The sequence below is a fragment of the Poecilia reticulata genome, chromosome 5 (assembly GCF_904066995.2).
Source record: "Poecilia reticulata chromosome 5, P_reticulata-male-v2, whole genome shotgun sequence".
Taxonomy (NCBI): domain Eukaryota; kingdom Metazoa; phylum Chordata; class Actinopteri; order Cyprinodontiformes; family Poeciliidae; genus Poecilia; species Poecilia reticulata.
This window is the reverse complement of record NC_088834.1, coordinates 6020858-6035115: the sequence shown is the minus strand read 5'-3', so window position 1 is coordinate 6035115 and position 14258 is coordinate 6020858. Positions and strand designations below refer to the sequence as shown.

Here is a 14258-nt window from a genome sequence, read left to right as displayed (position 1 = left end):
TGCTGAAATGTTTCAGCATTTCCTTTGCTGAATTGTTTCTACTTTTCATTTCTTTCCTTTTTTGTCAAATTACATTTTATGTGTTTATTCTATTATGTGATACTGTTTAATCTATCAAATGTTGTTTTTTCTGTTACTTTGTCTTTTTTGCACATTAAATGTATCTGTGTATACAAATAAACTTGTCGTGCCTTTTCTACAGTGGTGTTTGTTGCCGATACCCTTCATGGTTTATTCTAATTCTTTGTGTCATCTCTTCTTTTTATTCGTTCCACTCATGTTAAAGTAAAATCTTTGAATTAGACTCTAGTATTTCTTGCTGTGGGTCTCTGAAAAATGACATGCTCATAATAAGACTTTTAATTGGTTATTTATTGTAGTTTGGGTGTTGGTGGTATTTGCTTTTTTATTTTTTTAGATTTGAATCAGATTAGTCTTTTGTTCTTAGAAAGTTAATTCCATAGTTTCAATTTCAGATTGATCTGAATTGTTCCTCTTTGCTGCAAATAGTTTGTTTGTGTCCTTGGTTTAAGGAAATAGATATTGATGGATGGAAAATGTAATTCTGAATTTATAAGTGATTAGTTTTTGCAAACATCTGGTAGAACTGCACGTCTACAAACTATTTCTCACTCCAAATCTCCTAAGGATTGTTGTAAATGTCATAATGGAGAAATGTTGTGATGATGTGATGATGTGCTGAAGGTGGAGTGCCAGAAAGAGCAAGAACTTCTTAAAGAGACAGGCCAATTTGTTTTAAATTCAGTTTAATAGTTGCATGATATGTTACTCAATGGGTAACATAGTTTTTGTGCTATAAAATGGCACTACTGGATTAGAAAGTACATATTACTGCCCCTTTAAATAAACATCTGAAAATAGGGATTAAACCAATGATTCAAATTCCAAAACATGGCACCTTTTGTACATGTTTTACATCTTTCAAACATAGTAGTGTCAGTTTGCAATCCTGGCTTAGCCTCTTTGGAATAAATCAGGTGATATTATTTAACATTTATACTTATTACAATCATCTTCAGTACTGTGCTATTGCTGCAAATTTCCACATCGTCAAATAAGGAAACATTACTTGTGTCTTTTTAGGAGATTCCATAAACAAATCTAAATCTATAATTCTTAAGCTTTAACTATATGAAACTTGAAATGTTTGATCTTTTTGAGCTACTTTATAGAAATAAACATAAGTTGAAATTATGCATTATTAAAAAAAGAATTACCTGGGCTTGGCTTGGGATGCTGGTTCTTTGTTGTTTCAATGCCAGCCCCAATCAACGTCATGATCTTCTCAATCTGTTGAAAACAAGCATGAAACACTGGTAAAAAAAAAAAAAAAGAATTAAAAAATACATCACAGAATCCAACTCTAGCTCACAAACTAGATGCCCTAATGCTAATTATCAAAAAATTTTCTGAATGAATGAGACTTGCTATGGAGTTTGAACTGTGTGCTTCTGTTAGAATCACTGAGTGGGTGGACTGCTTTGCAGTGATGGATTGTGAGCACCAGGTTAACGTAGACAGCAGTTCGATGAGTAATCCACTGCTTAGCATAAACATAGACTGGTACCAGGCTGAATTACAACTACGAATCTCCAGTAACTAAACATTACAATGGCCATTATGAGTCTATAACCCAAACAAAACGATTGAGTTTGCAGTATCAGACATATGCTGTATTTAGACTCCACAAATACAAAAGCAATAGCTTGATGCAGCATCATGTATGCTCAGTGAGGCAGGCAGAAGCTCATGAAAAGGATGCTTTGGGCCTTAGAGCCAGGAATGTTTATTTAAGAAGACTCGGAGCTTTCAGAGCCAACAAAAAAACTATTAGTTGCTTGTATTTTTCCTACATTGCCAACTTCAGGTTTTACCGATCTACTTTTGGGGATAGTAAACATGTTGCAAGAAGTAAGAGCAAGAAACATGTCAATATTAGTTTTCTCAAAGGAGGGATTCAACTGTTGACTTTAATTCAACAGTATTGAGAGAACAGTTATAACTGTGGTTCCATTGACCATGTAATTAGAATTATGAACATATATGCGCTTAATAGAAACACACCAATTAAAAAAAAAAAAGCATGTTATTCAGTTGTATAAATATTAGTGTATTTCGCAAAACTGCAATGGAAACGCCATTACTACTGAATGCTACGACTGACAGATGAAGAAGACAGAAAGTGGTAAGAGGATAATGACAGCATGTTTTTTTGTCGCTAATTGTATGAACAAACTTATTAACGTGATTTTAGTTGCGTTTGGTTATTTAATTATGATGAGCAAACAGCATCCATGATGTTCTGTTTATTGAACATGACTGAATTTATCGGATCTTAATAAAACAAAAAATTGAACTGACATAAAGAAGGTGCAAACACAGACCTGGTGTTTTCAATATAGATATAAAGTACATATGTCACTGTATACTAAGTCTACCCAACAGTCTGGGACTCATCACATTTATTGCATACACTGCATGTTAGAAGAACAATCTCTCTCATCGCTGGTTAAGCAGCTGTCTACACGGTGCTGAAGTGTTTGCTGACGCTCAATGCTTCAAGGACACCAAGACCTCACGCACATTGCAATACATTATTCTGTATTCAGGCAAACAAAACTCACATGTTTAAACCATTCAATATTCTTTAGGTGTCTGAAGAAAATAGAACCTGCATATAAATGTTTGTCAGCTGCAAGCAAGCCAACTTTCATGCATAGATGACCTCAAAATTTATGTGCAAAATATTGCAAACCAGACGGGCGTCTACATATAGAGACCCTTGGAGTAGACTTTCACAATCAGCAATACAGGTTTTTGCAAGGCTGAAAAAAATGATTTTACTTTCACTACTGACACCAGGCAGAGACACAGCCAGGCTTATTTGATGTAATATTTAGTGTTTGAAAAAGCACTATGCTCTTCGCTAGTGGCATCAACACTGTGGAAAAGCCTTGATTCATTTGGAAGACAGGCACGTGGGATGCATGGCATATGCCTCCAGCAATACAGACCCCACATTACTCTTTGAATTAACCCAGATACATTCTATATCACACACAGGCACATAGAAACACACACACACACAACCAGGTGCACCTTTATCAAAACTCGTCTCCGGATATGACGCTTCTGAGAAAATCCAGTGTCAAGAAAATTAACAGAGGTAAAATATTTCACAGCTGCATATTATTATTACTGAGCTCTGTGGCACATTAACACTGAATACAATTTTGTAACGGATATGTTAGTTACGCTTTTAACCACTTGAAAAAAATCAATCATCTGACAGAAAAACCATCCAACCTTTGATGCCGGACATGGTGATTTTTTTTTTTGATGCAATGTTTTTCTTCATAAGATTATATTTCAGAAATTGTACAGAGAAGAAGACAACACTCAATAAAAAATTCCAGCATTGCCAAATATTCTCAATTAGATGAAAGTCTAGGCAGCCCAGGTTGTATGTTTTGAGTCTGTCTGAAGTGTTTTACAGTCTCTTACATTTAAAAAATATATATATATTTTATTTTTTATATTGGTGGCCCTGCATTTAGTTCACTTCCCCAGCTTTGCTGGAACAAGTGCATGGGATATCAGTCTTAAGAATTGGAGTTGGATACCCCTAAATTTTTTCTTTTCAAATGTAGGATTTTACAATACTTTGAGATTTTTAATGTTTGGGTTATTAATACCTAATCTTACTCGACTTCAGTCTCCACTTTATCCCTAACCTGTCTACTTTGCTCCTCAGTCTTCATAATCCATTTTCTCACAAAGGTTTTCCAAGAAGCCTTTGAGGTCTATGCAGAATAATTGCATTTACACAGAGAATTATCAACAGAATGTTTGTTAATATTCTGTTGATTTACTAATTTGGTAAAGTTGGACGGTGAACAGTTGTACTGGGTTTCATTTATGGGCACATGAAAAAAGGGAGAGGAACACATGAGCTGGACATATTAATCAAGTTTAAATTTGAGAGAACCAGTGACGAGTGTTTGAGAGTCTCTAGCTGGTGGAACAAGCCCCTCAAACTATATCAGTGTACTTTGAAGAAAGCCTGTCTCTTCAAAGACCTCACATGACACGCTTGTACATCTACACTGTTATGTTACAATTTTACACTACATTCCAGTGGTCATTTAAGTAGCACTATTATTAAATATTCATGCCAATGTCTATTCCTAAAGCTTAGACTTTATGTAATTATCTTTTGAGAAAAGATTTTGTTTAATGTACAGACTTAAATGTTATTCTGTTAGTCAAATTGATGCTGTACAAGAGACCAAAGATCACAACCACATACTGATTGTTCTTATTGCACTTTAGCTAGATTATCTGAATCTTTTAATGTTACTAAAGCGCCAAAATGTTGCAGAGAGGGGCCATTATTCATAATTAGAATCACTATTTGTCCATGTAGTCTGTACGTTTTCATCCAATTAAGTTGGTGACCTGCTGTGAGATGTTACAACAGTTTTTTTCATTCCTTCATATTAACTATGTTCATATGCGATAGGCCTTCTGCACACAGTAAGCACAGTGATTCAGTCAGGCTGAATTATTTCCTTCATTTTGTGCTTCGTCACCCTTAGTAAAAATAGATTATATGCTCACTGTATAGGTACTACTTTAAATAATCAACTTCACTGAACTGGAATTGACTAGAAAGTTTCCAAATGTGAATATTAGGCATAAAACATATGACAAAGCAACGGACAATTCCTTGGTTTTTTTCCAGTTATTTTTCATCATAGCATAAACTGCTATCATAGAAAGATAAAAAAATTAAAAAAACGTCTGAGGTCAAACAAATACAGAACATTTTATTATGCGAGTGTGGCTTTAATTACCTTTAGCACCTTTTGGTGACATGCAGCTGGAGATTTATTTTGCGCCAATGACATAAGTTGCAGGGCACATCCAATGTTTCAGCCTTGCATTGATACTTTCACTGAAGCCAAGATTTGCAAAAGATCTATCTTGTATTTCTGTAATGAGAACTTTTTCAAACAAAGACAACTATTTTCTTGGATAAGTTGCAGGCTTTGCAGACTACACCATGCATCGTAAAGTTTTGAAATTCACAATGTTATCAATGTTATATTAGAATGTTCTTGTTCTAATATAATGTTCTCAAAATAAATATGTTTCTGTAGTTCTCACCAAAGCAATTTCTAATTTCACTTTGTATAATTGACCAGAGTCTGACTGAACCCTGATAAGCCCTCAGATCATCAGAAAAGTGAGTTTTAAAAAAGTGGAAAATTGGTATTTTATGTGAGTACAATGTAGATTGGTTATTTTTTGGTCGCTAATAACTATAGGGGTTTTATAATGAATAAGGCTCAATTTGGTTCACTGGTTTATCTGATGTAGAGACACTAGAATAGGGTTTAATGTCAGTATTTCACTTTGTTTCTATTTTTTTTATTTGCACCATTGTTTCTCATCTCCTTTGTCTGCATGCTATCTAACAGGACAGAGATAATGCGAAATAATCTTAAACAATGTGCTTTAGGGATGCAGAGTACGTTATTGTTTACTGAGCCTGTCTCTCTTGGGCAGAAATGATGGCTGAAAGCCTAAAACGGAGATAATGAAAATGATGACTCGATATATTTAACCAAGCAAAACAAAAAAAAAGCTGCTTGCTTCACTGGCGTTGGTCTGAAAGCAGGATTACTGCTACAGTATCACTGTCAATAAAGACAGATGGGCCAGGAGCTCCGGAGTGAACGAGACACAGATCACATAATTATATCCAACAGTTCTGATGATCTGAAGTGATTTTTATTTATTTGACAGCTCTGAAACCACACAGCATAAATAAAGTCAGCATGAATGACAACATCCAGATGGTGAAGAAAGTCTAAATGTAGGCTGGTAAGGTTTGTGAATACTTTTTTTCTACTCACAAATGCTTCCATCACGGTTTTTGTATAGTTTTTTTTTTTTTTTTTTTAGAAAGCAGGCTTATAAATTTAGTGATAGCGTAAACCTTTCAGAAAAGCTTGTTGTAATTTACGGGGTTTTCCGTAACGTTTCTATTGTTGATGATAAAACTTTCTTGTTGTACAATACTACTGATGGTATGATACAGATGTGTTGATATTATTGAGTGAATTTACTATAACAGGCTGGTCAACTGACATTTAATTTCTGTTGTATTTTAATCCATCTGTATAAAGGACATCCTGAAGCTCTATACAAAACTAATGGAAAACAGGAGAGCTGGAATATTTATGAAGCCTTTCAGGGATGGCTTTGGTGCAGCTATATACGAGTGCATCCAACTATGTGTAAATCATTTAAACCAGTTGTCTATTTTTATGTTGAAAAATGTTGCAGCTATTTTTTAACAAATGTTTAACAAACAAGTATAAAAATGCTGTCTGTAGAATCTGGCAGGTTCAAACCTAGACAAGAGGTTTAGATCAGTCGGTTAAAAAAAAGAATAGAGCTTGTCTTTGATTTTTATTCTAAACCATAACCAATATGAAGAACCAGCTCGAACCTTTTGAGAGTTATTTACTATTTTGCTTTATTGTCTACTTTTTTGTTAATTGCCTCACAACATTGTTATGTGTGAAGAAGATCAGACGTTTTAGATTTTTTTTTTCCCCTATGGTTGTTTTTTAAAAAAAGATTGAACATGAAGGTTATCATTAGAATTTTTAGGATATTTTACAACCAATATGAAGCCAAATTGTAATTCATCACAAGCTGCACTCACCAACATCTGCCTTTCACCATCTTTAGGATTTGTTCACTTTGTCTGCCGCACCGCTCATATTGTTAAAGAAATGTCCCCATGAGCCAATTTAATATAATAATACTGCATAATTTGGTCCTCTTTCCTTTTTGGACTTTTGTCAAAAATCCTAATTTTCACAATTAATTTTTATTTATTACTTAAAGTATTACAATGGTGTCACAAATCTACATGTATTATTTACAACCAAAGCTACAGCATAAGAGAATGTTGAAGAGTTTAAACGCATGAGTGCGTAAAAACCTCATGAAAGCCACTGGGAATCTCATACTATGCACAAAAATGAAACTACTCAAGCATTTTTAGCACACAACCTTTGAGTACTAAGCAGATGCGGAAAAAATCACAATTTTTGTAGTATTTTTCATGGAATTAAAAAATAATTGCACAGTGATGTTATTACTGGAATGAGTCTGCTTGTCAAAGTGAAATGTGGGAATTTGATGGTTATCTACCTTAGAAAGTAAATTGATGTAACAAAGATATTGAGGATAAGGCCGATAAAGATAGAAATATCAAATGGTGTGCCAAAGAAGAATCTGCATGGAGTGCTTGAATTTTATAGCTTTTTAGACAAGAAAATGTCAAAAAGGATTTAATATGATTATAGTTACTTTGACGTTTTGGCTGTCTTGTAAGAAAAGCTTACAGATATTGGACAAACAAATGTTTTTTTGCACAAGCCACATCACACAAAAAAATAGATACTATTGTCCTAAATAACATATTCTCTATCAGTCAAAAACAGGGGATTATGCCAACTGAGATATAAAAAAAAGTTACGTTTTATCTCATCATATACCTCTTTTGTGCAAAGGGGATTAAATTTATTAGAGAAGCTGGTATAAAACATACATTTGATGAAAAAAAAACGAACTGGTCATTTTAAGACTTTTATTCCGATATGTGAACAATGTCATATTTCAGAAGACAGATGTACTAAAACAACAGAAGCTAACAGGAATTTGGACATCAAAACGAACATCATCACGAAGGCGAACCAAAAAACAGGCGGCAGCACTGAGACATCTGCTGCTGCAGGGACCAGGGTGAACGTGGTTACATCTTTGAGGTTTTCCACTGAGCATTTTCCGTAATTAAAGTTTTATTTACATCAAAGACAATCCCACACAGATTCAAATCAGTTAGAGCGTACTGGTGTAGCGTCCCACATTCATCTACAATGTGTTTCAACGTGGACAAAAATTTGGCCATTTTTGCATCAGCAGTGTCGTTACATCAGCCGACTCTCGTTTTTATATAAGTGAAACTGTTAACAGAATACCAAGTGCTTTTGCTGCAACAGGAAACAAAGAATGGCTTGCCGTAACATCAGCTGCCACAGGATATAGCATTTAATACACATATGCTTCCACTAAAATGTCAAATGGGTATAAAGGTTATGCTTGAAACAGTTATTTTGTTTTCACTTTAATGTCACAGTACTATATACTGTGATACCTTGCAGCAGTGAATATTTCTATGTCAGACTTAATCAAACTTTATTTGAGCTTTCTCTGTTGCTTAAATGTATTGATTATTCATTAAAATAAAAAAGTCAGTCTGAAAGCGGTGCATTTGGGTATTCTAATAAAACAGCTTGTAACTAGAAGTAGACTCTTACTTTCTGCTTCTGCTAAAACAATTGTTTGAACTGGTTAGTTGAAAGCAACTGCAAAAAGGGCAAACACAAGTGAAGTGAGCTCAGAGAAAAGGTCAAGAATTGTTTCTCTGCAGATAGAAGGCCACGCTGTTCATTAGATGAGCAAAGACTCGATCTTCCATTCCCCGCAGCGGGGTGCCAGGAGAAATGGTTTCAAATTGAGGGAATCAACAAAAGATTGGAAGACACAATGATGAGTAGGAAAAAAAGAGGCGAAAAACGGCAGCCAGTTTCTTCTGGGGTCCGGGCCAAATTCGAAGACATAACCGAGATTACCTGTTGGTCCAAATAAGATCAGCCAGTAGGAGGTAGAGTGATGGAGAATGACGAGAACCATCAGGCCTCAACAATAGGACATTAAGAATTAAATTAGAAATGAACAAGCAGAGAATGACAGAAGCTTTGGAAATAATGGCCATTTCAATAAGAGTTTAAATGACTTCGATAATGGAAAGTTTTGAGAAGTGCAGTTTAACCTGACAAAGCTGATGGCATCAAATATTGATTTTTTTTCTTAAAGTTGATGGAAACTTGTAGTTATTTATGTTAAGTGAAGCTCAATGAACATGAGTAAATCTTGCTGTAAAAAACAAACACTTAACTTTTTGTCACTGGAATACAATTAATATTACTTTTAAGAAATCATGAAGGGCTCAGATGCAGCTACTGCTCCAAAACTTCAACTTGTTTCAGTCAGCTTTTTTTTTTACTTGAAACTTGGTAAATTAATACAAGTAAGAAGAAGTTGCTGAGAAAAATAAGCATCAGAAATTGTTATGGTGAAGGCTAAAGGCTTTGAATGTAAGCCTTCATGCACATTTGAAACAATACCTACAAACTTAGAGGAGTCATGAAAGCAGTATCTGTCACTCCCTCACATCTACATTGCCAAAGAAAATCCCTTGAAACACTGAGGGGGAAAAAGACATCTGAAACAGCTAGGAAACAGGATGCCCTCAAGAACAGGACACCCCACCCAGAACGGCCTGAACAAACAGTGTGTGTCAGAGAGCAAAGGGTTGGAGCAGAGAGCAGGAAAAGGGCATGGGAGATGACAGAGAGGGAGATGCACAAATTCAAGTGGAAGCTCAACATTTTCTCGGCCTTGTGTGGTGACACATTTCTGTTTTAAGAGTGTAATTGCACAAGTCAGTTGTACAAGGTCATAGTCTTCATGCGCTAAGCAGGGCTTAAATCAACATGACATGAGTTTGGGCCATGAGAATCCAAGATTATAACAGATAATCTTGCGCAAATAGTCATAAACAGGGAGAAATTGATCAGGACTGAGAACTGAATGTTTTATTTTTTAAGATCAGCTGAATGTCTGTGATGTTTAATGCTTGTATTGAATTGTACTGCATAAAGTTGACAAAAAATCTGTATGACTGACTGTATGATTGGATTTTATTGGAGTGAACTAAACTGTATATAAATGAGTTTCGTAAAGTTACTTTGACATCACATGAATCAGATGTGTAGAAAGAGGTTTTATGGTCAGATGAGACGGAGAAATATTTTCATGTATATGCAAAATTTTATGAGAGAAAGCTCAGTGCACATCACCATGCTGAAACACGGTGGTGGCAGCATCATGCTGTTAGGATTCTTTTCTTCGGGGGAGACAGGTAAGCTGGTCAGAATCCTGAAGAAAAGCTATGAAATGATGCAAAAAAACAGCAGTACACCAACTCTTGATACACAGCCAGAGATGCAATAGACGAGTTTCGATCAAAGCATTTTAATGGGTTAGAATAGCTCAGTCAAAGTAAACTCAGGCTTAGAAATTTATGTTTATAGACCAGTGGTTCTTAACCTTTTTGAGGTACCAAATCCCCCAGTTGCATATGCACATTCACCGAACCCTTCTTATTCCAAACCCTCTGCCCCCCAAACACACAAAATACTTTGTGGTATTTTGATTGAGTAATGTAATTATATTAGCTGTGTAACCACCCCCTCACCACTAGAGGCAGTAGCAACCCCAAAAAGATGCGACTAAGGAGCAGATTTAGACTATAGAATTTGGTAAAAACTGTGAGCTTTGCTGAAGTAATTAAAGACAAAAGTTCAAATCCATGCTGAGTGGAGCTCCTTCAATCAGTGCTCCTCCGCAGCACTGATTGGCTAAGCAATGTAACGTGATCCTCTGCAGCAAGTGATGGCAAAGCGGGGCGCGTCATCACGACTTTACACAAGTGTGTCTTTACCTCCGTGGCAGAGGCTCCGCCGAACCCCTGAGACCGACTCATTGAACCCCTGGGGTTCGATCGAACCCAGGTTAAGAACCACTGTTATAGACATTCTCTAATCTGAACTAGAGCTCTTTTGCAGAAAAGAAGAGGAAAAAAAATGTCTCTTAATGCACAACTCAGCCTCGTGAAAAATTATTTGCGTAGAATCGTTCTACAAAGTAATGACTTGCACCTCTGAATTCAGCTACACACCACACTTTTCAGATTTTCATTGTAAGAAAATATGTCAAAGAAGATACAATTGAAGTGTGTAGTTGTGATGAGACAAAATCTCAAAAGCTTTTTCTATTTTACTGTGAACAGCTTGCATGAGAATTAACCATTGTGCACAAAGAACCTTGATTCTGAAGTGGAAAAGTGTCATGGCTGTGGTTTAGCAAAAGCATTTTCTTCACTGACTTTTTTTTTTTTTGTCATATTTAAAAGTTTATGTTTTGGAAAGAGACATTTTAAATAATTTCACAGTGTTTACAGAGCTGAAAGGAGGGGCTGGCACTCCAAATGCTCAGAAATCACAAGTCAAATCTTTTTCAGGATATGAATGGGAACTGAAGGAGGTGGGACAGGTGGGTTGGGGGTACGGCGGGGATAGTGAAGGATTGCTCATAGTGGGCTCAAAAGTAGATGGCGCAAGACGGAGCAAAGGAGCCAGAAAAGAGCAGGAGGAGACACTAGAAGCGTGGGTCGGCCCCTGAGACATGTACTGAATGGATGTGGTATGACAGCACAAGCCCAATTAGTCTTGGATGCCAGGACTGCTACAGGGAGGTCGGTGCAAGTGATCAAGCCATTCATGCATTCAAGCACTCGCCCGCAGGCGTTCTCTGCTGACAGCCTGGGTAAAGTTACTCCATCACTGCTACAGCTGGACTCCTGATCACACTGCTGCCTCCGCTCTCCTCCTCTTCCTTCCTTTCCCTTTCCTGAAATGTGCCGCTAAATTTGTCTATTTTTTTCCCCACTAATCTGTCTTCTCTTCTCTTATCACTTCCCTTTCTTTCCCCTCATTCACACACAGCGACACACTCCACAGTGCCATTCCTCCTGCCATCTACACCCTCATGCTTGTCCCGACAGCTTGTGTATTACCTCATCCCACTCAGATGCAAAGGAAGGCATGCACTCCATGGACGGCTGCCCAGAACTGCAGTTAGCCACAGAGCCGCTACGGTTTGCCAGACCTTCGTCCTCCTCCCCGACCGGAGACGCCAACAGGTCAGAGTCTGACTTTGACAGGCTTCGAATCAGTCCCAGGTCTGCAGGTCTCACTTTGATCACAGCTGCGGACTCAGGTGAAACTTCGGTGCCATCCTGTAGGTCAGCCTTGGGATTCTGGATAACGTTGGTGGTGTTATCTGGAATGCAGTCAGCCATTGTTGCCGGGCTGCAAATTGCAACTCAGTTTCATCCGTTGTGACGGTGCAAAGATTAATCCAAAGTTTTAATCTGATGCAGAAAAGATGCAGATTAAAAGGACATAAATACTGTGGGCTCAAAAAAACGTCTTTCCCAACAAAGACACAAAGACTTGTGCTACAAAGTTCCCCTATATAGAAGCAAAGACGGCATATAAAGGAGACACTTGTGGTTCATAGAAACAATAACTAAGGCCCACCCACAAGTTGTATCCTGTTTCCCTCCCCTTGGTAAATGGCTGCCTTCTTCTGAGACTCCTACGCTCTCATATCAACTTTAAACTGCCTCAGTAAGGCAAGTTATTTTGAGCGGTTATAATAAGCCTAAAAAATAATCATAACAGAATTCTTAGTGAGTAAACCAGCATTAAAAGACAATGAATACTCTAACACAAATTGGCAAAAGCATACTATATGATACACACAGTGGCACACAGCTTCAATTAAGAAAAACACAAAGAAATGGTAAAGTACTCCCCAAACCACTGCCTAATATTTAATGACTGAGACAAACTCATCACTGTTAACAAAAAAAGAAAAGCTTTAAGAATCTGTTTTCTTACCTGACTTTATAAAATCCCGGTGATTTCTTTTCCGAAGTTTTCGTGTCTGTCCTGCTCTGATGTTGCTTCCCATCTCCAGGAGGACCGGTTTTATCTTGAAGTGAGAATCAGAGGACACGCAGATCCCAAAGCGCGGCCTTATCCAGACTGACAGCTGGGATAATCAGGTTACTGATGCACTGGGTGGCTGCTCCATTTTTAAGGAGTGCGACTTGGGAATCGTCTCTCACTGACTCTGAGGCTAAGGTCACAAAAAGGAACTTGGCTGCTTCATTGGGGTGATAACATAAAATAAGTACACTTTAGGCAAGTAGACTGTGGAATTACAATAAAATATTTATATCAGGTCTAACTTTTTAACATCTGCTCATTCCGCTCATATCAGTCAAATCAAGTGTTAAAGTAAGAGATATTTGAATTCTGATATCACCCACTTAAAACTTGTCGTGACCGAGCAGTCATGTTCTTGGCAATAGCAAAAGCTGGAACCCTTTTTACAAGTAAGTGCATCAAAAACTACTCAGGAATGGATTCAGAACCAGAATACAAGATATTTAAAAAATCTCAGAAAAAAAAACACAGATCTGACTGGAATTAACTCACTGAAACAAACAGGGACCAATGCTGGAGATCTAAGTATGAAACAGGTAGTTATGACGGTTCAATAGATATTTCTCTGTATCAAACATGTTAAAAACGGACATCCCCAGTTATTAAAAATTTATAATTTTTTTTTCAGATTACATGTGATGAAAAACAGTGAAGAAAATTGCAAAAGTCTAAATCAGAGGGAAAATTATGTGAAATGAGGCAAAAATTGTCATTTCTGGAGTATCTGATTGACCAATGGATCTCGCATCAGCATCACATGTTCAAGGCACACAATTTGCTGGTGTTTCACATATCTCATGTTAATTTAACATTTCACATATTCCCAGATGTCAAGTTGGGCACGTGCGGTTTCGTCTTCATAAAACATTAATATGAGCAATTAATTGACTAGTATAATTAGCAAAACCATTTTTAATCAGTCAGTGGCTTTGTTTTTGTAAGTCATAAAATCTTCCCATAGGTGCCAGTAAAAGATGCTCAATGATTAGGTTTTATTTTATCATAAATTTTTATTTTCCTTCATTGCTGTGGCTTCATTTTAAATCCTAAATGTTTGAATTTTACAATTACATATTCATGTAAGGCAAAATAAACATCACTGAGTATTTTATCTCTGTTTGGTTGGATCTGGTGGAATAAGTCACATGACAGCTGCAGATGTAGACAAAAAAAAAGTAAAGATAAAAATGTCTATGGCATGCCAACACCGGAGGAAAGAGTGCTCACACTGTGTGCTATTTATGACTCTTCTAAAAGGGAGCTGAAGCTGACAAAAGAGTCTCTTGCGAGACATCCTTAGTATTCACAGCAACTATAGTTGTGCACAGAGCGCCTTGTGCCCTGTGCCCTCAATCAGCCAAGTTCCTTGCAAACTCACCTCTCCCCTGTGGGCAGCGCTGGTGTGTGCATGACATAAAAGATAACATCCTTCCCCCACCAAGGACGGGGCGC

General features: G+C 36.9%; 1 protein-coding gene across 8 annotated transcripts in view; it reads right to left on the bottom strand.

Moving 5' to 3' along the window:
* Positions 1–12967, bottom strand: part of anks1ab (ankyrin repeat and sterile alpha motif domain containing 1Ab) — a 55388-nt gene extending 42421 nt beyond the window's left edge. For 4 of the 8 annotated variants that reach the window (XR_014087512.1, XR_014087513.1, XM_081606888.1 and 1 more), the window contains exons 1-3: positions 12696–12966; positions 11807–12163; positions 1239–1311 (exon numbers count right to left, since the gene is read on the bottom strand). Coding sequence is in view for 6 of the 8 variants with exons in the window: in XM_081606888.1 (XP_081463014.1) it covers positions 1239–1311; positions 11807–12091 (358 nt within the window). In the remaining 2 variants the exon portion in view is untranslated. Of the gene's footprint in view, positions 1–1238; positions 1312–11806; positions 12164–12695 lie in introns of all 8 variants that reach the window. The other 4 variants (XM_017304862.2, XM_017304860.2, XM_017304864.2 and 1 more) reach the window with 4 other exon arrangements.
* Positions 12968–14258: the final 1291 nt, after the last annotated feature.